Source organism: Oncorhynchus clarkii, chromosome 3 (assembly GCF_045791955.1).
Source record: "Oncorhynchus clarkii lewisi isolate Uvic-CL-2024 chromosome 3, UVic_Ocla_1.0, whole genome shotgun sequence".
In the NCBI taxonomy this organism is placed as follows: domain Eukaryota; kingdom Metazoa; phylum Chordata; class Actinopteri; order Salmoniformes; family Salmonidae; genus Oncorhynchus; species Oncorhynchus clarkii.
Genome location: NC_092149.1, coordinates 19,710,983 through 19,738,800, shown reverse-complemented (window position 1 = coordinate 19,738,800; position 27,818 = coordinate 19,710,983). Strand labels below are relative to the sequence as shown.

The 27,818-nt window shown below is 39.7% G+C and overlaps 1 protein-coding gene across 4 annotated transcripts; it reads left to right on the top strand.

Annotated features, from left to right (window-relative positions):
* Window positions 1-95: 95 nt before the first annotated feature.
* Window positions 96-15,345, top strand: LOC139390509 (phospholemman-like). Of its 4 annotated transcripts, XM_071137672.1 has the most exons (10): window positions 96-170; window positions 284-308; window positions 502-1,343; window positions 9,167-9,218; window positions 9,642-9,677; window positions 9,905-9,931; window positions 10,115-10,189; window positions 10,316-10,352; window positions 10,516-10,559; window positions 13,838-15,345. In XM_071137672.1, the coding sequence occupies exons 4-10, from the start codon at window positions 9,185-9,187 to the stop codon at window positions 13,855-13,857; spliced, it is 273 nt and encodes a 90-aa protein (XP_070993773.1). In that variant the 5' UTR covers window positions 96-170; window positions 284-308; window positions 502-1,343; window positions 9,167-9,184; the 3' UTR covers window positions 13,858-15,345. The 4 variants fall into 4 exon arrangements, with proteins under 4 accessions (XP_070993773.1, XP_070993755.1, XP_070993763.1 ...); XM_071137654.1 differs by lacking the exons at window positions 96-170; window positions 284-308 and having other exon boundaries at window positions 1,169-1,343; window positions 9,639-9,677; XM_071137662.1 differs by lacking the exons at window positions 96-170; window positions 284-308; window positions 502-1,343 and adding an exon at window positions 1,757-2,135 and having other exon boundaries at window positions 9,639-9,677.
* The last annotated feature ends 12,473 nt before the right edge of the window (window positions 15,346-27,818 follow it).

Sequence of the window (27,818 nt, the reverse complement as noted above, 5' to 3'; positions counted from 1 at the left end):
TATTGGATATGAAATGACATCAGAAATATGCTTCTGTCATTGGATGAATCATTGTACCTGTGTGACCCTGAGCTGTTGAATGTTGACTTTCCCAGACTATGAGAGACTACGAATTGGAGGCCTGATCATTGCAGGCTTGCTTGTAGCAGGTGGATTGTTTGTCCTACTTAGTAAGTACACATAGTCCAATTACTAATACGTTCTTACATTATGAATGTAACTCAAGAGGATAGACCCAGACTCACTCAGTGTTTGTAGTAACATCTCATTATTCTCTCTTCAGATCCCAAATGCACTAGAAAGAACAAGTAAGAGCCTATGTTCTATCCATATGTTTATAAACCCTTTACTAGGCCTACATAGACGCTTCACAACGAATTTATACTGTATAAGAAATGTCCTTTCATATGATTGTTACATTGTACCTTTGTACTGTGTGTGTAAAAAAAAAATTCTTGTTCCAATCTCCATTTTTTTATTTTATTTCTCCAACAACTAAAGAAAATCTGAAGATGACACAAGTGAACTCTAAGCATCTCTGATGGAATCTGACTAACTGGTTGCTGTTGTTCTAATGATGAAGATTCGGGGGTGGGAATGGGGCAGGGCTCTGGCCATGACAATGTAATGACACCTGAATGGATGTGAGAGCGGATGGAGGGTGGACCACAATGCATCTATTTACTGTTTTGTTTCTTTATTGGCAAAAAGAAATGGGTTTATTTTAAGGTGTTCTACGGTGGTAGTGAGATGTATAAATGAACAACTGAAATACATTTCATTTAGCTATAGGCTCTAGGCATTATGGTCAAACAGAGTTGTATTGAGCTAAAACGATTAGCCTTCAATTGTTTGTGTAAATTCTTATTAATGAAAAGCCAAATAAATACCATTGAATACCATTGTTAGAAGTAAACATGTTAAACTGTTTGTGTTCAGAGATGTGCACTGTGCATGCTCTCACGATACAATATGTAACCAAAGCAGGTACTGTACACAACTATTTTGAATATATTGATGTGATAATGTTCGATTTGGTATCTGCCAAATCACCGTTTTTACATAGGCTAATGATATAGGCTAATGATTTGTTATAGCAACAACAGGGCATTGAAAGCAACCAATGACAAACAAAGAATAAAATCCTCCTCCTCATCCTATCAACTTCAATTTAAACTCAGCCTATTTTCAAGCTGAGCAAACCTGTTGAGCCTCAGTGAAAAAAGGGTGTTGGCGTCTGTCTGATTTAAGAGTACGTTCGTCTATTGTGTGTCGCTCCATGCCCGACATTTCCTGGTTTTCCCCCTACACACATCTCCATTTGGGTTTAACGCGTGTCGGAGGTAAGTTTTCATTTTCTAACAATTAGAGTTCGAGTGAATGCTCAGCTGTAGTTTCATCAAAAGTATGTTAACCGTTATTTATTATATTCATTACATCATCCTTAAAGAAAACAATAGGCTAATCTTGTCTAAGTAATTTCTAAAATGTTTCCTTTGCGCATCTTTGACCAAGACAAACGTATCACTCTATATTGTCCAGTAGTAGCAGCCTATCTCTAGTAAGACCTTAAAATAACTTTAATTCCTTTATAGGCATATCCTTTTCTTTATAGTCATATCATTATATTTCCTGACAAGAGTTTCTCAGATTTGGGGAAACGTTGAGTAGCCTAACTAAAATACTCCAAAGTGTACAATCTTTATTAGACTATTAATTGTGTTTATAGAACAAAGATCGAACTTGAATGTAATGTGCTTTCAGTTTGTAGCATATAGTATAGGCCTATGCGAGACAGACAGAACGAGCGCATATGAGCCAGAGCCATGTCCAAGTATTATAAATACTGTTTCTTCGTCACGCAGACGTATTTGTAAAAACCTGCTTTTATGAATTCAGTTCGTTACTCACGCTGTTCTATAACAGTGTTCTGTATGTTGTTTGTAATATCCAAACAAAAAGTCCGTAACCTATAGGCCTAAAGCAACTTTTCGGCCATCGGCAACTTTTCTTCCCCTTTCTATTCTGTTTAGCGCTGGTGTCCAGGCAGTCTTATAAAAGAGGGAGGACCCAGTTAAATCCGCTGAGATTCAGTATTTTATCTGGCATTACGCTCATGGAAAACAACATAACATGTGGGTGGTCCTTCCTTTATTGTATTCAATACATTTTTCTAGAGCCAGATTGTTAATGTCTGTTGAGCTCATCATCCAGCTGTGGTCCAGCTGTGCTTTGATGGGTGGAGGGGTGGTCAGGCCTAATGATGGGATAATAACTTTACACATTAATGTTGCAAGATAATACGTTTGGGACTGGTAGGCTAGTTGGTGTGCTGGCCTTCTGTAATGGAAAATGCATCAGTGCACATGCCGTGGTGTGTGGGGAATTACATTTGAATTACCATTTCTATTCAACATCTTGGTGGTACCCTTCACACACTATTGTGCTAACCCAAACCGTAGGCTTGCAGGCTTGGATATTTTATTTTCACATTGTCCTTTTCAGCATGGCTCCTGCAACTATGGTGATGCGTAACCAGGCCAACACAGTACAGCATGGCTCAGTTATGTTCTGCTCACTAGTGTGACATGGGTAGGCTAATAGACATTTTGAAATGGTATGGATGATTGATCAGTAGACAGACATGTCATTATGAAATTGCTGTTCTATTTCAAGTCTGATACAAAAACTGCATGTCCCAAGTCTCCTGTAGGCTATGCTTATGGATCTGTGATAACAGGGATCTGGGATTCTGGTACAGTGCAAACAGCTCAGCTGATAAGAAGCCTGATAGAGCTGTTATCCTGGACTGATCTTTATTCACTGTGGTTTCTCCAGCACAGTGCTGTTGCTAAGGTGATTGATACTGACAGACGGACATATAACTGACATATACATCTTATTGCACACTCAAAGGCTAAACGTATTCTACCGCCTTCAGTGGGTCGCCTACTGCCGTCTCTAATCATATACAATGTTTGTCTAGACCTTAAATACGGACGAGCAGCGTTCAAAAGTGAGGCCCTTCGAGAGACTGACTCATTAAAAATGAGAGATTCAGTGTGATTACAGAGTTTGACTCTCATTTATTCTGTGAGACATTACAAATCACAAGAGAAGATAGGCAAGCCATGGTTCTATATTTCCTCAGTTTAAGGCTCATTTGACTCAGATTCAGATAATTAGGGTTCATCACACATTCACCATAGCAACAATATCACTCCTTACTTCAGATATATGAAAAGCTTATTTCAAGGCCTCCCTGCCTCAGAATGACAGCAAAGCAACACCAAAGTCTTTCCCTTGAAGAGAGGGCCGTATGACTACTTTAAACAGTGAAGCTGCTGTTGCTGCTATTGCTAACTTTGTGGCTGTGGGTAGGAGGGATGAGTCATGGTTATAGTATGCCACGTCCCCCCTCTCCATTGAGCAGCCAGAGGAACACATTGCCCTGCTTTGCTCCAGCAGCTACTCCTTCATCAAACACTAGCAACAAGGAAGTGGCTTTAATTAGAGGTCGGCCGATTATGATTTTTCAACGCCGATACCGATTATTCGGCCCATTGTTATATATATATTTGTAATAATGACAATTACAACAATACTGAATGAACAATGAACACTTATATTTTAACTTAATATAATACATCAATAAAATCAATTTAGTCTCAAAATAATAATGAAACATGTTCAATTTGGTTTAAATAATGCAAAAACAAAGTGTTGGAGAAGAAAGTAAAAGTGCAATATATGCCATGTAAAACAGCTAATGTTTAAGTTCTTTGCTCAGAACATGAGAACATATGAACGCTGGTGATTCCTTTTAACATGAGTCTTCAATATTCCCAGGTAAGAAGTTTTAGGTTGTAGTCATTATAGGACTGTTTCTCTCTATACCATTTGTATTTCATATACCTTCTAATAGGTACTTTAGTATTGCCAGCCTAATCTCGGGAGTTGATAGGCTTGAAGTCATAAACAGCGCAATGCTTGAAGAATTGCAAAGAACTGCTGGCAAACGCAGTAATGTTCTGTTTGAATGAATGCTTACGAGCCTGCTGCTGCCTACCACCGCTGAGTAAGACTGCTCTATCAAATCATAGGCTTAATTATAATATAGTAACACACAGAAATACAAGTCTTAGGTCATTAATATGGTAAAATCCGGAAACTATAATCTCGAAAACAAGACGTTTATTCTTTCAGTGAAATACGGAACCGTTCCGTATTTTATCTAACGGGTGGCATCCATAAGTCTAAATATTGCTGTTACATTGCACAACCTTCAATGTTATGTCATAATTACGTAAAATTCTGGCAAATTAGTTCGCAAGAGCCAAGCGGCCCAAACTGTTGCACATACCCTGACTCTGCGTGCAATGAATGCAAGAGAAGTGACACAATTTCCCTAGTTTAATATTGCCTGCTAACATGAATTTATTTTAACTAAATATGCAGGTTTAAAAAAGATATACTTCTGTGTATTGATTTTAAGAAAGGCATTGATGTTTATGGTTAGGTACATTCGTGCAACCATTGTGCTTTTTTCGCAAATGTGCTTTTGTTAAATAATCCCACATTTGGCGAAGTTGGCTGTCTTTGTTAGGAAGAAATGGTTTTAACACAGTTCGCAACGAGCCAGGCGGCCCAAACTGCTGCATATACTCTGACTCTGTTGCACAGAACACAAGAGAAGTGACACAATTTCCTAGTTAAAAGAAATTCATGTTAGCAGGCAATATACATTTTTTTACTAGGCACGTCAGTTAACAACAAATTCTTATTTAAAATGGCAGCCTACCCCAGCCAAACCCTACACCAGAAGACGCTGGGCCAATTGTGTGCCACCCTATGGGACTCCCAATCACAGCCGGTTGTGATACAGCCTGGAATCGAACCAGGGTCTGTAATGATGCCTCTAGCAATGAGATGCAGTGATCTTAGACCGCTGCGCCACTCGGGAGACCGTATTGTGTGATATGGAAAGACAAACTTACCTGTTCCGAGGCCTCATGGAACTCTTAGATTAGTCATATGGCAATGGACACTGCTGTTACTCAAACCTTTACCCAACTGGCATTATGTCTCTCTGCCTCTCTGTAGTGGGGGACGCAGATACTTGATCTCCAGTCCTCCTCATGTTGGTAGGCAGAGTGAATAGAGGGTGAACAGAGTAATAGAAGAGACTTCACAAACAATAAGAAAACCAAACCATTCTAGATTTGATCAATTTCACAAGTACCTTTACAAGTAACTTCACACAAGTCATTTTCACCTTATGTGATTATTCTTACTCCTAATAAATGTAGTTAGTCCTAGGATGACCTTCTGAATCATTTGTTATTAAACCACACATTACAATTGGGAGAATCTCATTCTAAGGCTTCCAGTGATCTACCATTACAGTGAAAACTACAACATGGTAATATGTTTACCTCATAAATGAATGGTTTTCAGGCATGGCCAGGAGCCTATGAGTAGCTGCATCATTAACTCCTTTTATCCCTTTGAAGTAAAATGACCACAGGCTCTTTGAAGCCCTCAGATCCAACCTTTTAGGCTTCTGGGCTTCCTCCGAAATAACTGTGAATTCAGGGTTTTGCACTGTACCGATGTGACAGACTGGCCAGCATTCTGGAATATATCTCCTGGGATTCTTAATGATACTGCAGATGGAGGGATCTGGACCCGCTGTAGAGGAATGGGTGAGTCGTGACTGACTGAGATGGCTGATGGAATGACAGGGAGTTAGAAAAAGAGAAAGGGAGTGGATGTGAATAAGGGAGTAAGCGCAGATGTGAATGGTACTGGTGTAGGTGTGTACTCATCGTAAGTTTAGACAAGACCCTATTGTGAATGAGCAGGTTAGTGAGTGAAGTTGGATAAAATGTAGGATCTGATCATAAAGGTGGAAATTATGAAAAAAGTATTGAGTGAATTAATAAGTTAATGAGTAAGCGCGGAGGAGGGTAGTGCAAGGCCAAGAGAGAGGGATGAACCAAGTCGTACTGTTACCACACAAACGGCCGATTCTTCCTTTGCTTCAGGCATTCAGTGGCAGGGAGGCCAGCGTGACCCATGTTAGAACACTAATCCCATTATGACCAGGCCTGGTCTCCAGGGTGAATCTGCCTGGTGGGGAATTGAGGGGATGGCTAAGCACTATCCGCAGCGCATCCGCAGCGTTGTCTTGAACAGACAACCAACAACCCTAAACATTCATACATGAAAGTCACAAGATCGGCCACACCTCTACCTTTTGCTAACATTTACTCTGCAATATGATTCCCAACTTGAATAAGCGGAAAGAAAGAAACCCGGGAGAGTCTACCTCTCTCTCCCTGAATTGGATCGTAAACCATCCACGGTCGATTTTTGGAGGGCTTCCCGCTTGTTGCGTTCCCTCTCCTTCACCAACATTGCTGGGTAGAGGGAGGGTGCGCTCGAAAATAAACCAGGGAGTTTTTTTTTCCCTGGTCGCTGCCAAATGCCAAATAGTATGAGTCGCCATACACTGCTATAAGATGGAGGGAGGCTCTCTGTTTTAACTGTGTGTTGTAAAAGCTGTGGTGTTATGGGAGCTGTAGTATTGTTGTAGAAGCTGTAGTGTTGTTTTAGGAGCTGTAATGTTGTTATAGGATCTGTAGTGTTGTCATAGGAGCTGTAGTGTTGTTATAGGAGCTGAAGTGTTGTTGTAGAAGCTGTAGTGTTGTTTTAGGAGCTGTAGTGTTGTTGTAGAAGCTGTAGTGTTGTTTTAGGAGCTGTAGTGTTGTTATCGGAGCTGTAGTGTTGTTATCGGAGCTGTAGTTTTGTTATAGGAGTTGTAGTTTTGTTATAGGAGCTGTAGTGTTGTTATAGAAGCTGTAGTGTTGTTATAGAAGCTGTAGTGTTGTTATAGGAGCTGTAGTGTTGTTATAGGAGCTGTAGTGTTGTTATAGAAGCTGTAGTGTTGTTATAGACGCTGTAGTGTTGTTATAGGATAGGTAGTGTTGTTATAGGAGCTGTAGTGTTGTTATCGGAGCTGTAGTTTTGTTATAGGAGCTGTAGTGTTGTTATAGAAGCTGTAGTGTTGTTATAGAAGCTGTAGTGTTGTTATAGGATAGGTAGTGTTGTTATAGGAGCTGTAGTGTTGTTATAGGAGCTGAAGTGTTGTTATATAAGCTGTAGTTTTGTTATAGGAGCTGTAGTGTTGTTATAGAAGCTGTAGTGTTGTTATAGGATAGGTAGTGTTGTTATAGGAGCTGTAGTGTTGTTATCGGAGCTGTAGTTTTGTTATAGGAGCTGTAGTTTTGTTATAGGAGCTGTAGTGTTGTTATAGAAGCTGTAGTGTTGTTATAGAAGCTGTAGTGTTGTTATAGAAGCTGTAGTGTTGTTATAGAAGCTGTAGTGTTGTTATAGGAGCTGTAGTGTTGTTATCGAAGCTGTAGTTTTGCTATAGGAGCTGTAGTGTTGTTGTAGAAGCTGTAGTGTTGTTATAGAAGCTGTAGTGTTGTTGTAGAAGCTGTAGTGTTGTTATAGGAGCTGTAGTGTTGTTGTAGAAGCTGTAGTGTTGTTATAGGAGCTGTAGTGTTGTTATAGAAGCTGTAGTGTTGTTATAGAAGCTGTAGTGTTGTTATAGGAGCTGTAGTGTTGTTGTAGAAGCTGTAGTGTTGTTATAGGAGCTGTAGTGTTGTTATAGAAGCTGTAGTGTTGTTATAGAAGCTGTAGTGTTGTTATAGGAGCTGTAGTGTTGTTATCGGAGCTGTAGTTTTGTTATAGGAGCTGTAGTGTTGTTATAGAAGCTGTAGTGTTGTTATAGAAGCTGTAGTGTTGTTATAGGATAGGTAGTGTTGTTATAGGAACTGTAGTGTTGTTATCGGAGCTGTAGTTTTGTTATAGGAGCTGCCCTTACAAAAATGTACCATGGTAATACAATGAAAAAAGTAGTACCTAGTATTTTTTTCATTATACTACCAAGGCAGGAAAATACCAAGTGACCAAAAACATAGTAATTTATGGTACTCACATAATGTAACATTTACTACTCGCTATGCAATGGCAAAGTGTAGACCTATTACACTCTTAAACCCCTTTTAGCTCATAGTGAAAAACCACAACACACATGGTCTAGTAGTGTAGTGTACCCTCTTAAACCCTGGAACCTGGATAGGATATCGTGAGAAGAATGAAGGGAGTCTGAATCCTTGAAGATTGTATCTGGTGCTGTTCCAGTATGTGGCTGGTGGCGTACAACACATGACGGAAAATAAATGTAGCCTTATCATGAGCAGAAACGCAATTTGAGCGTAAGACAGTTGTGACATAAGGGATTTAGCTACCAAATCTCCTCGAGACTCCATTCCTGTCCAAATCAGTATCCAGCCCTTCCAGAAACATCATGTTAGGGAGAGTATGATCGAAGAAGGCCAAACCCCTGGAACTCTGCTCTGCTGGGTTGTTGCTATGTGTGTGGTTGCTGATTTGTGAGGTGATTTCCTCTCTTTGTCTTTTGTCCATAAGGTGTGATGGAAAATCACTGGGGTCTAGTTACTTTATGTTTTGCCGCTGGAGCCATGCTCAATGATCCAGCATTTTTTTCCATGTGGATTTTCTACTCCTTTATGGCATTTGACAGTCATATGATTATAAAGACATTATATCCCAAAATATATATTGAACAAGGAAAAGCTGAAACATAATTGGGTTTGAAGGTTTGGCATGAGATGAAGCAAAGCACTCTGGACAACATTCAAGATCACATGGGTTACGCTGCTCAGAAGCCATTTTGTACAAATCTAAATCAGATATGAGACTCCAGGGAAAGCTAAACTTTGTGTCAGGTCTCTGTTGACTTTGGAACTGGTGTGAGCCAGTTTTGGGCACTATTTGAGCTGCCATTAGCTTCCCAGGTTTGAAAAGGTCTAATCAAATCAAATAGGTAGTGGGACAAGGGTAATTTAATTCTAACAAGTGGAGGCTTGATCAGACAATTAAGCGAGTACATTTTTTTTCATTTTGTGTAGCAGAGCTCTTGCTTATGTGGGTGTGAAAAGGGCAGGGAGGATGAGTGCCAATTTGCTAGGGTGCACTGCAGTCATAATGCTCAGCTACTTTATCATATAAAGTCAGTCTAATATTATAATATGATCATATTATTATGCAATTGTTTATGTTCTGTCTTCCCCAGGTGAAAGAGAGTTTGAAGATGGCAAATATCTCTGCTTTGCTTTTATTGACATGTGAGTGGCAGGTCTTAAAGACCAATCATACACAGCTATTAATACCACTTCCTGCTTAGGTTTTCCTCAAAGCTACCATCTCTGTTCATCTTGTTTTGCCCAGTCTTCACTCACAACTCTGGCTCAGTATTCAGCACAGTAGATACTACTGTATGTTTTGAGTGAGAGAGAGAATATGTTTTTGTAATTTTATGAAATACATATGGTTATGGATATGAATAGTATACCAATCTAGAACTAAATAGAGAAAGGATAGATTCATTGACCTTCTCCAGTGCTATTCAAGGTGAAAGCAGTTGAGAGACCACTAGAGAGTGCACTTGTCACAGGGACGGAAAGCTGACTTGTTTGGGACATTGTTGGGATGCCATGTTGTCAATGCATTATGCTGTGTGCTTACCATTGTGTCTCTTCTGTTAGCAGTTGCGTCCCTTGTGTTCGCAGAGGAGCAGAAAGAAAGTATGTAACTGACTATTATTTATCATAATAGCGTTCCATAGTTTTATTACTCTAAATCTTTTGACATGCAATAATATGGTCTCCAGATAAATCATTGATTCACAAATTAAAGTAGGCCATTCGCTATTTGCCCATTTGAGGTTGGGTGCGTTCCAGTTGTTTGTATTATTTTCGAAGGTGTCTAGATGCTGTTTAAACTGACCTTTGTCATATTTTTGTCCCTACAGTGGAGGAGGAGGATCCATTTACCTTTGGTGAGCAGAGAGATACATCTTTCAGAACACTCAACAACTCTCAACATTCCTGGCTTACTGTGTATGATTAATGCTTTTTTCCTTTCACTCTCTCTCTCCTGCTCTCTCTCTCTCTCCTGCACTCTCTCACCTGCACTCTCTCCTGCTCTCTCTCCTGCTCTCTCTCTCTCTCTCTCTGTTCAGATTATCACAGGCTACGTGTTGGGGGGTTGATCCTGGCAGCAGTTCTGTGTCTGATCGGCATCACCATCCTCTTCAGTAAGACTCCATCACATAAACACATACACATACTCACACATGATGACACAGTCAGAGCATGTATTTACACATAAACACATTAACATTGGACACAGATTGACTTGTGACCATTTCTTCTTATAACAGGCGGACACTGCAGATGCAAGTTCAACCAGGACAAAAGGTACATTATCTATCATATCAGTGCATGCTCAGTTCAGTCCAGATCAGGGCACACTCTTTGTGTGAAACTGTATGTTTCAGGTATGTGTGTGTGTTATGTAGCTAGGTGTCGTAATGTATAATGGAATGTAGTGTGAGTTGACACGCTGGTTCTCTCTCTGCAGGAGGAGGTCAGGAAGCAACGCTGCCCAGCCACTCAACGACCAAGGTCTGTTCCCCTGACCTCTCAACCTCCTCTCTGATTGGCCCACACTGTACACTGGATGATTCCTAGCCACCTGGATGCATTGTCTTTGCTAGGAATATAATTAACATATATAACTGACTGGCATGTTTGAGTGATCATTACAAAATATCCTCTTCAGAAAAAAATAATTTGAAATCTGCTGCCATGTTGGAGCAACGGGTGGGTTTGGGCGTTATCTTGTTATTACGCTCTCCATCTGTTTCAGTGTTAGTTGCCTATTGCCAGTCCTTGGCATAGATAACACTGTCAGCAGGCATTGGCTGTGCTGTATGCCAGTCCTGCTATCACACAGGTGGCACAGAGACCCAAACACTGGCTGACTGATTCTTTCCACCATGACTCACTAACTCCCTCCATGCCACCTCTGTCTCAGTGTTAATTTTGGCGCTCTTTTTTAGATTTAGTCTAGTCTTAGTCCTTTTAGCTAAAATATAACTAAGTCGCAATTTTGTCATTTGAATAAGGATTTAGTCTTGTTATTGTCAAAATTATGAAAACAGTGGCCAATTTAAGTCTAAATGCCTTTTCATCACATTTATATTGCCTCATTAACTTATGTTAAACATAAATCACTGACTTCCATGTGCACAAGCTTGACCTATCTTTCTGCATAGCATCCTATTTTCTTCCCAACAGCAGAAAAATTACAAACATACAGTACCAGTCAACATTTTGGAAGCTGGGTGAGAGAATGCCAAGAGTGTGCAAAGCTGTCACCAAGGCAAAGTGTGGCTAGAATCTCAAATATAAATATATTTTGATTTGTTTCACACTTTTTTGGTTACTACATGATTCCATATGTGTTATTTCATCGTTTTGATGTCTTCATTATTATTCTACAATGTAGAAAATAGTAAAAAATAAAGGAAAACCCTTGAATGCGGAAGTGTGTCCAAACTTTTGACTGGTACTGTATATAAGAATATATAATAATTATTTGGCCATGTAAATTCCTAATTCAGTCTACATAGATATTACACATTACATACAAAACAAACAGACACATACAAGCTCAGCGAGAGAGAGGTCGAGAGAGAGAGAGAGAGTAGCACATTCACCAGATGGTGCTGCACGATATTGACAAAATAGTATTGGTTGCACCGTCATCACTCAGTCACGTCATTGCCATTGTTATCAGTGTTCCACAGATGCCACAGCTACATTGTTGTCCAATAGTAGAACTGGGGCTAATGACTTCGAACGGGAGCTAATGACTGTTTTGTCTGGTGATGTAGTCGAGACACTAAACCTCGAGTCCCCTGTGCTCACTTCCGAGTCCAAGTCTAAGTCACCAATGGTCGAGTCACAAGTCCCTATGGCTGAAGTCCCAGTCCCAGTGCTCGAGTCCTAGTCCAAGTGCTCAAGTGAGTCCCTGGGTCCACATTAACTCATAATTAAGTAATTTACCCAATCAAATATAGTGTAGTGGCAAGAGGAATTTAGTCAATAAATTGTTTTCTATCCCTTTACCTTTTTTTCTGTGCCGCCAAATGTCTGCATATAGGCTAATTGTAATGTTACCAGTGCCACGTTCAGTTGAAAAATGTTCTCGGACGTTGCAGATAGAACTTCCATGAATACAGCCGACGTTATTCCTTATTCAACATGTCAGAAGCATGTTTGTTCTACATAGCATATTTCTATCTGACCATTCCAAAATGTTGCATCCTGCTGAATGCGCACCAGATTGTCCATCAATGCATGACAGAAAGAAAAAAACGTAGCTCTGGGATTATGAGTCATATCTTTTGAATCATAAGGGCTAGAATCAAGCCATTTCTCTGAGGAAAAGAGGGAGATTTGGCTTCGTTGGTTACAGAACCTGGCTATGAAATGCAGTGGGGAAAGTGGGAGGGTTGAGCGAGACTACAAATTCAAAGACAGCCTACTTTTCTATACTCAAGGGATAGAAAAACATAGCTAGACTGTTGTTTTACTATTAAATTAAATTCTGCTATTGTTTTTAATTTTGTAAAGCAGCTTGTGTTTCTTACCAGGCAAAGGGTAGCTAACTAGAAGTCGTGGTGACTGGCTAGCTATGGGGAAGCAAGAAAGTTGCCTGTAGGGTTGGGCGGTATCCAGATTTTCATATCGCCAAACCGTCCTACTCTCATCCCGGGATTTACAGTATTACTGGCTTAGTAAACAAGGGTCCATTAAAAGGCAACAACAACAAAAAATTCCTGAGTAAAAGTAATTTCCATGGAGGCTGATATGCTAAATATGCTAATGAGTGCAAGCAAAATAAAACAAGTTGCAAAGACATGCAATCCAGTTCATAAAGTTATACCTATATAGGTAGTAGCTACCGAATGTCCTTTTTGGTGAGTTTACAAGAAAATGTCAACGAGAGAAATTGTGCAAATGAATTCAGTTTTGCCGCTTGCTCTAGAGCAGTATGTGTACACACTGTGTGTGTGTGGAGTCGTTAGGGCAACAGCCTGTCTGCCTGCTCTGCTCGGGAAAAGGGCAGAGGAGCAGACTGAGGCTGCCGAGAACAGAGAGGAGAACACATGCTAGGAAATCAAGATAGCAGTGACAGCTGTATAGATAACTCATCCTAAGCACTTTGACTTCTCAAACACAGTAGAAAGCTAGGACTATATGATGCCCCGTCTCCTTGTTAATTCAGCCAGTTACTTAGCTAACTAGCAAGTTAAAGTTTCTCCCGTTGTGCTATTTACAAACAAACATGTGACTGGCTCAACCGTTCTGGTGGACTACGATAAGCTTCATAATGTAAAATAATATGACACGTGAAATGAAAAACGCAATCTGCTTTATCTCCTAATGTATTGCACAACTTGACTGCAGGTATTTTCTTAAAAAGTAGCTACAAATATTACAATTCATTGAAAAACTTGTATAGGCGGAGCCGGAGCGAAGCTTGTCTGCCTATCTGCCCACATTCATCGCTTGCTCCCCTGTAGCTCACCAGCTGATGTAGGCTGGGTGGGGCACATCCTTCCCACTGCTGAACAGAACTGCACTGCGCATCTGTGCTGCTAATATTAATTGTGCTTATCATCAAAAAGCTTTCAATCTGTCCAAAAACTCTTGTCCAGTCCAGAACTATAGCCATGGCTGTCACTGTTTTGCCTGTGATCTGGGGACATGGAGGACATGATCATTATGGCTGCCCAACGGAGAGCTGTGTTATCTGTGTTATCTCACATGGCTTGGTAATGAATGCCTTTTAATGATTCCAGATATGAAGTAATCTTTCTTTCTGTCCACAGCTCGGGCCAGTGAGTGCTAGGAACCAAATGCCCACCTGGCAGCAGGTCAAATCGACTTCCTGGTTCTGCATCAATCAAGAGATAAAAATTGATGGGTGGAGTTGGCCTGTTTTTTGTCTGATGGAGGTTGTTTTTTAGAGAGTGGTGCTGTCTTCCCCAGAGGGAGGTGGTACTGTGCCATTGGAGATCAGAGGTGTGCTGCTTTTACCTGTGTTGCTGTTCTCCCTTCCGCCCATTACTCCTGTTTCTGCTCCGCCCAATATTCACACTGTAACTCGCCACCAGAAAGCACACACAGACAGACAAAGCAGGACACGATTTTTCCCCCATGTTCTTTGTATTTAAACAAATAACCAAATGATGCTGTGTGTCGATTCACTCATTAATTATTTCATTGCAATGTTTTTCACCTTTAGTGACTCCAACTGTATGTGGAAATGATGTGGTAGATTTGACTGTTGGTGTGCGTTTTGAATTGCCATACTGTCCCCTAATAATCTTTCATGCATATACTTTACTGTAAAATAGGTACCGGTAGCCATAAACTATTATAATGTCAATAACTATTCACACACCTTTATCTTGATTATTCCTACATTAACTTTTTAGTTGAATGTAGAAAAGTGCACTGGTCTATGCAGTAGAATATGTTGTATGATAAATGCAATGTTTTTTAATAATACAGAATGTTAAAATTATTTCAATAAGCGGATGATATAGTCTTGTTTGAGAGTGTTTGCCACCGAAACAAAATGCATGTTATTTTAGTTTGCTAGATACCACTCAAACAATTACAGTCCCTGAAGAGGGTTTTCTCCCCAATTGGCTTTTAATGAGTCAAGTCTAAATTGAGATGTCTCTTGCCAAATGAATAGATGGTGTCTATGTTTGTAATTCAAATTAAAAGAGTTACCTTTTATGACCGTGTCCAATGTTACATTACATTATACTAGTAGATGCTGGATCTCAAAAATAAAACAAGTCTCTGATAGGCTCCTCAAATGTAAATACTGCAAATACTTTTCTCTTTTTGACGTAAGGCCCATGTCCTGAGTGGTTCAAAGCTACTTATACATCGCCATCTACTGGATTGCATGAGACACTGCAAAAATTCTGGTACAGTGTTTCTCAAACCCATAAAAGCATTTTTTGGAACAGTATTTTTCACAAGACACTAAACTCTGTGACCTTTGAATAACAGTAAATGCATTCTATAAATGTAGTTGCCTTCTCAAAACATTAATACATTCATCAAAACTACACTGACTGTATAAAACATTAGGAATACCCGCTCTTTCCAGCCGGCAGGTATCCTAGTGGTTAGATCGTTGGACTAGTTACTGAAAGGTCGCAAATTCAAATCCTAGAGCTGGCAAAGTAAACATCTGTCATTCTGCCCCTGAACAAGGCAGTTAACACTGTTCATAGGCTGTCATTGTAAATAAGAATTTGTTCTTAACCAAGTTAAATGAAGGTTCAAATTAAATAAAACATTTCCATGAAATAGACTGACCAAGTGAAAGCTATGATCCCTTATTGATGTCACTTGTTAAATCCATTTCAATCAGGGGAGGAGACAGGTTAAATGAGAATTTGAAATCCTTGAGACATGGATTGTGTATGTGTGCCATTCAGAGGGTGAATGAGCAAGACATATGCAAGTGCCCTTGATCGGGGTATGGTAGCAGGTGCCAGGCGTGTATCAAGAATGATCCACCACCCAAAGGACACCCAGACAACTTGACACAACTGTGGGAAGCATTGGAGTCAACATGGGCCAGCATTCTTGTGGAATGCTTTCTACACCTTTTAGAGTCCACGCTATGACGAATTGAGGCTGTTCTGAGGTCAAAAGGGAGTGGGGGGTGCAACTCAATATAAGGAAAGTATTCTTAATGTTTTGTACACTCAGTGTAGCTACATTTCAACACAGATTCCAAAATTGCTTGTATGCGATTGAGAAAAACTGTAAGATCATCTGGACTGCACATGGAAACAGTCCTTCACAATATGAGCCATACAGTCTATGGTTTGAACAACAGCTTATATCATTATTTTAAAAGTGAAGGTGCGTCAAGGTATAAAATATCCTCTAGCATAATGAAAAATGTCCTTGCCAGTTTCCGAGCTACAGTCCAAATACACTTTCATCATGCAACAAACAAAACTCTACCCACAGGCATTCTACCTTGAATAGAGTATGGCCATGATAACAAAATCACCTTATCATGGGTTACAGTGTATTCAAAAGTGGTCATGGCAGGTCATGTGTTGCCATGGTAACTGAGATATGAGAGTCAGCTGATACGTGCTGTGGAAACAAAGTTGTTGAGAGTGTATCATTGTATGATACAACCAGAAGGTCACAGAGGGTTTGTGAGTTAAACAAGAAGAAACAAGCTGAAGAAGAGCATTAGACCTACAAAGTTTTGAGCAAAAGTAGTTTATCCAGACCCATATTGAGCATACTCCTGGACTGAATACGCACTTTGGAAACTCAGTTGACCATGCTGTTTAGTCCAGAAGTAGACTTAATTTATTTGTGTTTCCAATGCTCAATTCCATTTCTTCCAACAATGTGACAAGAGTGAGTCAATACAGTCACATACACTATATATACAAAAGTATATGGACACCCCTTTAAATTAGTGGATTCGGCTATTTTAGCCACACACGTTGCTGACAGGTGTGTAAAATCAAGCACACAGCCATGCAATCTCCATAGACAAACATTGACAGCAGAATGGCCTTACTGAAGAGCTCAGTGACTTTCAACCTTGCAGCGTCATTGGATTCCACCTTTCCAACAAGTCAGTTTGTCAAATTTCGGCCCTGCTAGAGCTGCCCCGGTCAACTGTAAGTGCTGTTATTGTGAAGTGGAAATGTCTAGGAGAAACAATGGCTCAGCTGCGAAGTGGTAGGCCACACAAGCTCACAGAACGGGTCTGGCGAGTGCTGAAAATGTCCTTGGTTGCAACACTCAGTATCGAGTTCCAAACTGCCTCTGGAAGCAACGTCTGTGCAAGAACTCTTCGTCGGGAACTTCATGAAATGTGTGTCCATGGCCGAGCAGCCACACACAAGCCTAACATCACCATGTACAATACCAAGCGTTGGCTGGAGTGGTGTAAAGCTCGGAGCCATTGGACTCTGGAGCAGTGGAAACGGGTTCTCTGGAGTGATGAATCACACTTCACCATCTGGCAGTCTAACGGACAAATCTGGGCTTGGCGGATGCCAGGAGAACGCTACCTTCCCCAATGCATAGTGCCAACTGTAAAGTTTGGTGGATTAGGAATCATGGTCTGGGGCTGTTTTTCATGGTTTGGGCTAGGCCTCTTAGTTCCAGTGAAGGGAAATCTTAACGCTACAGCATACAATGACATTCTAGACGATTCTGTGCATCCAACTTTATGGAAACAGTTTGGGGAAGGCCCTTTCCTGTTTCAGCATGACAATGGCCCTGTGCACAAAGAAATGGTAGGTCGAGATCGGTGTGGAAGAACTTGACTGGCCTGCACAGAGCCCTTACCTCAACCCCATCGAACACCTTTGGGATGAATTGGAACGCCGAAATGATCTTATGGCTAAATGGAAGCAAGTCACACCAGCAATGTTCCAACATCTAGTGGACAGCCTGTTACAGAAGCAAAGGCTGTTAAAGCAGCAGAGGGAGTACCAATTCCATGTTAATGCCCACGGTTTTGGAATGAGATTTTTGACGATTAGGCATCCACATACTTTTTTGGTCATGTAGTGTATTTCTGACTAATTATAATACGTTAGAGCGCTACTTCTCAAACTGTTTACAATAGAAACGTCATTCAAACTTTAAAACGTGAAGCAGGGCCACACTTCAATAAAGCTAGATGGACATCTTAATCAAGCACACAGGTAAATCTTCAGGTAAATTACCCTTTGTAGTTCTTCTTATGTCATCATGACAAATCAAATTAAGCAGATGACTTACCACCTAAGTCGTTATCTGATCCAGACTATCTGATCACGACTGCTTTCAACATCTTAATGCTGTAATTAACGTGTTAAACACAAGGCCTAAACGGTGAGCATAGAAAATGCAAATAAAATACGATGGAAATATAACTTATTTTGATGTCAAAACAAAAGCCACAGTTTTAGAAAGATATTGCAAAAACGATGGCCAAAGGAATTTTTCCCCTGTAGCTTTTCACGAAACTGCGATGTGGCCCTCCGAACCGAGGTGAAGAACAACTATGGCCCCTGGGTAAAATGAGTTTGACACCCCTGCTTTAATTTATCAATAAGTCAATGGCTGGTAAATTATCTGGCAAAAGTAGAAACAGTATCATGACAAAAACAAAGGTCATCATGATAAACAGTACAGTTTTTCTTCAGAAAAATTACCCTATTTAGTCATTCTATTGTCATTATGACATATAACGCAGACAAACAGCTAAGTCATTATCTAATCAAGACTTTCTCTGATCCAACTAATTTCAGCACAATGCAAAATAAATAGCAGCATGAGATAAACAAAACAGTCATTATGAGACACCAAACAGTTAGGCTACAGGGAGATGCATTTCCTCCAGAATGACTATGCGATCCCAATTTACAAGTGTCCCTACTAACACTTACTGTATGTATTTTAATGCTATAGACAGGTACAGTATGTGTGGTGTCATACAGTTGTAACATGCGTTATCAACATGAAAGCATAATATGCTGCCCTTGAAATAACTGAATTTATGAAAATAATGTATTGCTGTATGTACTTGGTCAAGACTAGAGTATCACACTGTATTGGGAATATAGTTGCCTATAAAGCAGTAGGTATTGAAGGGTGCAGGTATGGGTGAGGTCAGAGGCGTGGCCACGCCACAAGTGCCATTTGTCTGCAAGCCCATTTTGAGAGAGAGCTGGCATTGTTTTGCTGTGTGCCAGAGGGATATTAGTCCTCTATTCTCACCCAAACAACTGTTTGTTGGTATAATAGACACTGAATAGTTCAGAGACATTCTTTTCACTTGGACCTTTACCTTTTTCAGTTGGATTGTGACTTTGCATTCAGATTCCGTTGGGATTTACTTTTAGTTGCATTTTTTAGAGTTCTTTCCTTTGGATTACACATCTTTCTATGGACTTGGATTTGGACTTCCATTCAAGGACTGAAAGAATCAACCGGAGGTTCTGGTAGGACTAAGGTTTTCTTATGGTTACTGTTGGCTCTGACAGGTCTATTCATGTATTGCTGATTATTGTATTAGGCTTGTGTTGTTTATGTAGAAACCCATATTATTCCTTTCAATACACCATTGCACTGAATAGGTTTCCTAATCTTTATTTCTGACCAGGTTGTGTGGTTTATGCAAGTTTGTGACAGAAAATGGCGACCACGAAGGGACAGTGAGAGATATAATTTTCTGTGAGTTGATAGGATAATTAGGGTTTTAAGATTGCTTATCAATGGCTGCTTCTACAACTCTTGTTGATATCCATCATGAGAGGGAGGATTCTCCCCTTGAGCAGGAAGGAAGGCTTCTTTTAGATTTCACGGCTGTTCCCTTTGTGACTAAACAAAGCCCAGTAAGCGATCTAACGGTGACTTTAGATGCACTGTATGTGGGAGATTCTCAGGATGAAGAAGGGAGTACTGATGAACCACCTCTTGGTCATGCCCATTCTGAGGTAGCCGACTCTGACAGTATATCCCAATAGAGCCATGTATCCGTGAAACAGAGTATGTTACAATCCCTGATGTCTCTCTGGAAAACAACCCTTGCCCTGGTCTCGTCAACTTTGTTATCTAGGGACTGGACATTAGCAAGTAATATACTCGTAAGTGGTGGGTGATGTGCAAGCCTCCTAAGTCTGACTTAATAGATTTTAGAATAAGGCTGTCATTTAACAAAATCAGGTGGTCTGAATACTTACCGAATGCACTGAATGGGTGGTCCTGGGAATCAACCCCATTATCCTGGCGTTGCAAGCGCCATGCTCTACCAACACGAAGACCAAAATGCTTCAAGCACCTGGTGGAAAGGTGCTATATAAATCCAATTCACTGTTGTTGTTATTAATTACCTGTTAGGGCATGTCAGGACTTTGTTGTTCCATGTTCTGATTGGGAGCTATTCCATGAGAAGATGCACCTGACAATCTTAATCCTCTCCCTCTACTTCAGCTAGCCTAAACCATGCCCTTTTATTTATCTTTAATATAATAAGGTATAAAAACAAGTGAGCAAGTATACTTCAGTCTCATGAAAAATGTGCTGGACTGGAATGCCACACCAATCCACAGTACAGTAGGGTGTGAACAAGCACACCAATGCTCCTGGGACCTTTATTATAGCAGAAGGATGGAGTGAGTTGGTTTGTGAGAGTTGGCATGTGAGTGATTATGGAATGAAAGTCTGCATATGGCATTCTTCTCCCAAGTGCTTCAATTTGATCTGCACCTGTTTTAATGTGCTCTGAACATTAAGCACATTCTTTCTATTTTCATATCGTTTATTGTTGGCAGCAGGATGTGCCTAAAGCTCACACAGACTTCTTGTATTGGTATATGACGCATGATTCAATCCCTGCTGTCTAACGTGTACTGGTCTTGTAAGTGCCTGTATACCCTTCAATGCATTACACTAAATGTGTATGTTCCCAAGACTAGATAAAAGTCTTGAACTTGACTCAAATATATCTGTTCTGACACAAACCTGTCTTCTCTTATTGAAGTGCCCGTGCAGAAAATGCACAGTATTGCATCCTGATGAGTGATGAGGGGACAAAGAAACGGGACAGGAAGCCAAGTAACACAAATGCATACAACACTTTGCTCTTGAACTGAAGGAAATATGTTTAAAGATTTCCAAATGATTTTTCAATTGATTTGGTTGGTGATATTAGTTTGTCACACTTCTGTTTTTACTTTTATTTCCTCTGCAAATGAGTCCTTAACTTTCTATTCCTTTAGTTACATTTTCAGTCAGAACCTCAAACCGAACCATGTGACAGACCCAACTTTTGAATTGATTAACCCTGACCCACTTTAATTTCTTCCATTGTGTTGTCTACAACCTACATGTTTTTAAGATTCTGTTTCTCTCAGTTATGTTTTGTGTCATGAGCCTGTTTCACAACTTCCTGCAATAAATAGCAGGCTCTGTCTGTGTTGCTCCTATTTGTTATTGTTTGAATCCGGGAAAACAATCTGGATCCCAGTCAGAGGAACACCTGAGAAGAACACTTTGTAAAGGTCAGGTGAAATAAGATGGTAGTGCAGGTCTTTGTGGTTTGAAATTCACTGCTTGACTGAGAATTATCTGTAAGGTAATTCTGTATCTGTAAGGTAATGTCTGGGGTAAAGAGATGAGAGATGAGGTAGTCAATCAAAAGTCATGTTAAACTCTTTTTGCACACAGTATGTCCATGCAACTTATATAGTACCACAGTATGAGTCATAATACCCATAAAACTTAGTGGTCAAACAGGAAAATGGTTCCAATCCTTTTTCCACAATACATTTTTCCCATAGGGGATTTTAGAAACACTTAAAATAATGCCGTGTTTCATGACGTTTTGTGGCATGACGTTTTGATAACCATGTAAATCTCTCTAGGGCAAGGTAACTTTTATAAATATATTTGCCTGTGTTAATTTTTTTTTTATGACTTGGTGCTGCCTATCTTGGCCAGGGCGCTCTTGAAAATGAGATTTTAATCTCAATGAGCCCTTCCTGGTTAAATAAAGGTTAAATTCAATTAAATTAAATTAAAAAACTAGAATCGAGGCAAATTAGCATTTTCAAATCTGAGAGTATATAGAGCCGAATATATTTATAAAAGTCACCTTGTCCTAGAGAGTTTTACATGGTTATCAAAACATCATGTAAGCCTACTCGAAACAAAGCCCTTATTTTAAGTCTTTCTAAAATCCCCTTTGGGAAAAATATATGGTAGAAAGACAATTGGAACCATTTCTCTGTTTGACTGCTTGGTTTTATGGGTATTATGACACCTCCACTGTGGGGCTCTATTATGTGACTTGTTAAGCAAATATTTACTACTAAACTTATTTAGGCTTGCCAATAACAAAGGGGTTGAATACTTATTTCAGCTTTTCACTTAATTAAAAAAATGTCTAAAAACATTATTCCACTTTGACATGGGGTATTGTGTGTGACCAACAAATCTACATTTAATCAATTGTCAGGTAAGGTAGAGGTGATATGATCCTTGACTAGTGTCAGAACAGAAACTACAAGATTATGTTATACTGTTATTGCATCAAATGGTTATTTTATGCAACAGAATAGTTTTTTTTAGAACACTCTCACCTGAGATTTAACACTGACAGTGTATTTATGATGGATTGGTGATATTCCATTCCATGATTAGTGTCTGTGTGCCTGTATGTCGGTAACATTGTAAAGCTCCATTACTGCTGTAATTAAATAATAAAGTTTACTTGTTTTGAGGAAATTTAAGTCTCTCCTTTTGATTACAATAATTCCATGACACTAGTCTTTCAAAGCATTTCATGATGACAGAAGCGATACCTTTGCATTCTTGGGTACAGGAACAATGGTGGCCATCTTGAAGCATATGGGGACAGCAGACTGGGTTAGGGAGATATATGGGTTAGGGAGAATATGTCCATTAACACTCCAGCCAGTTGGTCTGTGCATGCTCTGAGGATGCAGCTAGGGATGTTGTCTGGGCCTGCCTTGCGAGGGTTAACACGTTAAAATGTCATACTCACAATCAGCCACGGAGAAAGACACAGTCCTTGGTACCTGGCCATGTCAGTGGCACTGTGTTATCCTCAAAAAAATATCAAAATATTTATATATTATTAATTCCATTCCTTTACTTTAGATTTGTGTGTATTGTTGTGAAATTATTAGATATTAACTGTTTAGATATTACTGTTGGAGCTAGAAACACAAGCATTTCGCTACACCTACAATAACATCTGCTAAACCTGTATGTGACCAATTAACTTTTGATTTGAATCTTAGTGCCCCTCCTATTTCTAGTCTGTCTAATTAAAGCATTGAAAAAGTTAAGGTGGAATTCCCCCCCAAATATTCTCATTAGGCCCTTATCATTAATCAATTTTTAGGATATAAACCATTTGCATTTCTAAATCATCTATTGTGTGAGAAACACAGTTTTGGTGTTTTAATGCTGCTTTTTACATGCACTGAAACCCTCAATGCGTTTTCACAACACAAAAAAACACCAGTATTACGTTTGAAAGGGGAAAGGGGGATACCTAGTCAGTTGTACAACTGAATGCATTCAACTGAAATGTGTCTCAATCAGAGAGGTGTGGGGGGCTGCCTTGACGTCATCGGCGCCCGGGGTACAGTGAAGAACCACTTTGGTTTTTTTGGAGTACTTAATTTCTGTTTTAAAACACATTCGGTGCATTAAATCATTTACATTGGGTTTACATTTAAACACCCTCCAAAAACCAGATCTCAGCTTAGGTGCATTACTTTGTGATTTCATTACACAATCATGGTGTTTTGAGACCTTCTATGTTTACAGTGTAGCTGCTGCAGTGGTACATGTTTTATAGCTCAATGAAAAGTAGTATATAATTAACTGAGGACCACACTGGAAATAAGTGTTTTTCATCCTCTGTATTTTCTTGTCCTTAAATGTTTTTTTAAAACTGTACAATGTTTTTTTTTACCCAAAACAAAATCCATCAATTACACACTGCTCAATTAGGTACACACTGCTCTTTTTCTTCACTCTTGTCCAAATGCTCTATACATCATGGGTACTCCCACAACGACTCTCAGCATCAGCCCATATGTATCAGTGGAGGAGGGAGGTACAAGATTAAAGTTTCCCACACACCTGGTGGAGCAGTGAATGGTTTGATGGTTGAACGACAGGAATAGGCCTACAGTATACTCTATAATATCAAAACTCTGCAAGAAAAGAAACATACCTTTTTCAGGACCCTGTTAGGGTCCGTGCTCATCTGTGTGTGCGTGCCTTAGGCATGCGGCAAGGAGGCATGAGGACTGCAGATGTGGCCTGGGCAATAAATTGCAATGTCCGTACTGTGAGACACCTAAGACAGCACTACGGGGAGACAGGACGGACAGCTGATCGTCCTCGCAGTGGCAGACCACGTGTAGACCTCGGTACATCCAAACATCACACCTGCAGGACAGATACAGGATGGCAGCAACAACTGCCTGAGTTACACCAGGAACACACAATCCCTCCATCAGTGCTCAGACTGTCCGCAATAGGCTGAGAGAGGTTGGACTGAGGGCTGGCAATCTTAACCCTGTGTGTTACAGGGAAGACATCCTCCTCCCTCATGTGGTACCCTTCCTGCAAGCTCACCCTGACATGACCCTCCAGCATGACAATGCCACCAGCCATACTGCTCGTTCTGTGCGTGATTTCCTGCAAGACAGAAATGTCAGTGTTCTGCCATGGCCAGCGAAGAGCCCGGATCTCAATCCCATTGAGCACGTCTGGGACCTGTTGGATTGGAGGGTGAGGGCTAGGGCCATTCCCCCCAGAAATGTCTGGGAACTTGCATGTACCTTAGTGGAAGAGTGGGGTAAAATCTCACAGCAAGAACTGGCAAATCTGGTGCAATCCATGAGGAGGATATGCACTGCAGTACTTAATGTAGCTGGTGGCTACACCAGATACTGTTCCTTTTGATTTTGACCCTCCCCTTTTTTCAGGGACACATTATTCTATTTCTGTTAGTAACATGTCTGTGGAACTTGTTCAGTTTACGTCTCAGTTGTTGAATCTTGTTTTGATCATACAAATATTTACCCATGTTAAGTTTGCTGAAAATAAACGTAGTTGCTGAGTGAAGGCCATCCGTTCTGCAGCGGTGTTTAATTACCCCCTGCTTTGACAATGGCAAAAGTAATGTTCCGACAGCCTGAGTGACAGTTTAGCAGTTGAATTTTAACCACATTTCTCATTAAAAAAGCCCAGCCAGGCTAGCTCTGCTTCCCAAATGGTACCCTATTCCCTATATAGTGCACTACTTTTGACCAGCAATCGGGAATTGCAAAATGTTGATTCTGATGTGTGCTTGGGGTTATTGCCTTGCTGGAAGTTCCACCCGCGGCTAAGTTTCAGCTTCCTGATGTGACAGAAGAGATACAAACACTGAGTTTACCGCAGAAGAAACCAACCTCTTACCATTATACCAAAAGGAAATTCCCTGTTGGGCCGAGGCCAGACATTGATTTTGAAGTTGCAGGCGGGGCTACTCCTTCATGTGACCATGAGCAACCATTCTTCGGCTCATGTCCGCTATACTGGCAGAGGCAAACATGTTTTTGGCTAAATACTGTACATTATAAATGTGTTATAAACATTATGCTGACCATGCTGTCATGAGACAGATTTCTTCTTCTTCGAAGCAATTTGATATATTATCTTGGTGTTTGAGTAAGAGGAAGGACTCCTAATGATTCCTTATTTCTGCATGTTAGAAAGACATGTTTGACCTACGGTACGGCGTAAATCTATATCAAATCAAACTTTATTCATAGATCACAAGTTAATGCATTTAAAGTTCTTAAAACAAAAGTAAAATAATAAATACATATATAAAAATGACAAAGATATGATAGATGATCTAGACAAAATAAAATGGTAAAATGAAACTGAATAGGGCAAGAAAACAACAGTGAAACCAGAGAGACTGATGGAAGTAAAATAAATAGGGCAAATAAAAAGATATCAAGATGATAAAGTAGCACAATAAAATCACCCCAAGTAAAAGCGCTACTGTCTCTGAGGACCTCAGAAAAGCCTGGTCTCATAGACTAGACATAACATAGTAAACGTAAATCAAGTATACGAAATTAGTATGATATGTTACGTTTTGTATGGTTACATAAGACAGAGATGGTTATGTCTTGGAAATTCTTACACACGGACACTCAAAGTCAATCTTAAATGAATCATTGTTTATTTGTCAGCGTGCTGGAGAGGTTCCAACCAACTCAATGCATCATAGTACACATGTCAATCAGGAGCTCTGCCTGGGCAGTCCCAACAGTTGTCTTATATACGGCTATACGCAGACAAGTTATATTTGCATGATGTAGCATAATTAATCATTACTGTTTTATTTAATTCATGTGACAGACCAATACTGGTTCATAGCATGTGACCGACCAATACCTCACAAGGCTTCTTTTCTCGAAGCTTAGACCTTGAAACTGAGATATCTTTCAAAACAAGGACTTGGCGTACTGCCAAATTTCAGCTACTGATAGTGAGGATTTGTACAGTCAACCACTTGCATGAACACAAATTGGTTTATAGAACAGCACATGAATTGAACACAGAAATTAGTTATAAGAAAAGCACAAACATTAAATGTCCATTACATTCCATCCTCATCACTTGTGTGACAATAATCATTACATTTTAATGTAAGCATTTAGATTTTAGCTTCTATATCAAAATATTCTATACTCCTATTAAAGTAATGGAAATCAGCACAGAAAAAACCCAGACACTTCATCATTTCAAACCCTTCATTCTGGGTTGTACAATCCAATTATAATGGTAATACTATAATCCATAATAAAGGTTAGACTTCTATTAATGGGAGTGAGTATCAAAAATACACACACACCAAGAGATCTGTAGATTCAGAGATGAATAAATCTCTCAATGTTAACCACTGTTTCCATATTTCATACCACAATCGGGTTGCATTGACCGATGTTTTCATTAACTGTCCCTGGGACATCAACCTAGTCAAAATATAAAACCCAGTTGTTTAACCTTCAAAAGGTTGGCGCTTGCTCATCAGCTCAGTGTTCCACATAATGTAAACAGGTTAAGGGTTTAGATGACCTTTCCCTCAACTTGTTAAGGCACATGGAGCTATGGTGTTGTATCGTTGAATGCCATCTTCCAATTACTTCCACAAAAAACAGTTATCACACTTATCTACAACACTCAAAGGTACAGTACCCATTTGCCCTTTTTAAATGTAGGAAAATATAATATAGCATTCCTACGTGTGGCCTACCTTCAGATATGTTAATTTGAAAGATCATACTCTACACATGCTGGTGCACAAACTGGCTATCAGTCACTTCTGTATATTTGTTGATGTAAAGAGTGAGTTACTCTGTAATCTTAGATAATAATATACTACTTTCCTTTGAGGTTAGTCATTTGATAAATATATATTTCACCATTAAGGTAACAACAATAGCATTAGACCAATATCAAATATCTTATCTGATCAGTTCCTTGCTCATCTCTAATGAGCCATATACAACATGCTGTTTATATAATGAATTTATTAATAACTGAATACTGGCATCCACAGAATGATAGAGTATCAAACAAAAATATATATATTCTACTCACCTGGCAACTTGAGAGTAATCACACTGGTTGTTTCAAAGAGCCACACCGCATCAAACTGCAACACCACAGGTTGAGGGAATTATACAGCATTAGACAGTAGCAAAGCCAATCATCAAACAGACTGGAGGAAACCTTGCACCATCCCTACGGTGGAGCATGGTGGTGGCAACATCAACATTGTTTTAATTTAAAGAAGGTGTAACTGTCTCTGTCAATCAGGGTTGGGGTCAATTCCATTTAAATTCAAGAACTACACTGAAATTCCAATTCCAAATATCTTCAAGGCTTTTCAATGAGGAAAATTTGGAATTGGTGTACTTTCTGAATATAGTGGAATTAAAATGGAATTGACTCCAACCCTGCAATTGGGATTACATTTACATAATCTAGTCATTCTGTTTTTATCCTCACCAACATTAAATAAACTTAACTATGCTTCAATTTCTTAATAGAAATCCTGTTCTACATTAGCATTGGAAAACATAAAAATCAACTGAATGAAAGGAAACACATGAAACTTTATAGAAAGAAACAGGATCACTCACTCATCTACAGAGCATGTCCACAGAATGAGACTGGTCAGCAAATGACCATGCA

Bases quoted from the DNA above. Each gene is read 5' to 3' on its own strand.
- LOC139390509 (XM_071137654.1), top strand. From the start codon at position 9,185: ATGGCAAATATCTCTGCTTTGCTTTTATTGACAT. The intron at 9,678-9,904 runs GTATGTAACTGA...TTGTCCCTACAG, and splicing joins CGCAGAGGAGCAGAAAGAAA to TGGAGGAGGAGGATCCATTT. The intron at 9,932-10,114 runs GTGAGCAGAGAG...CTCTCTGTTCAG, and splicing joins GGAGGATCCATTTACCTTTG to ATTATCACAGGCTACGTGTT.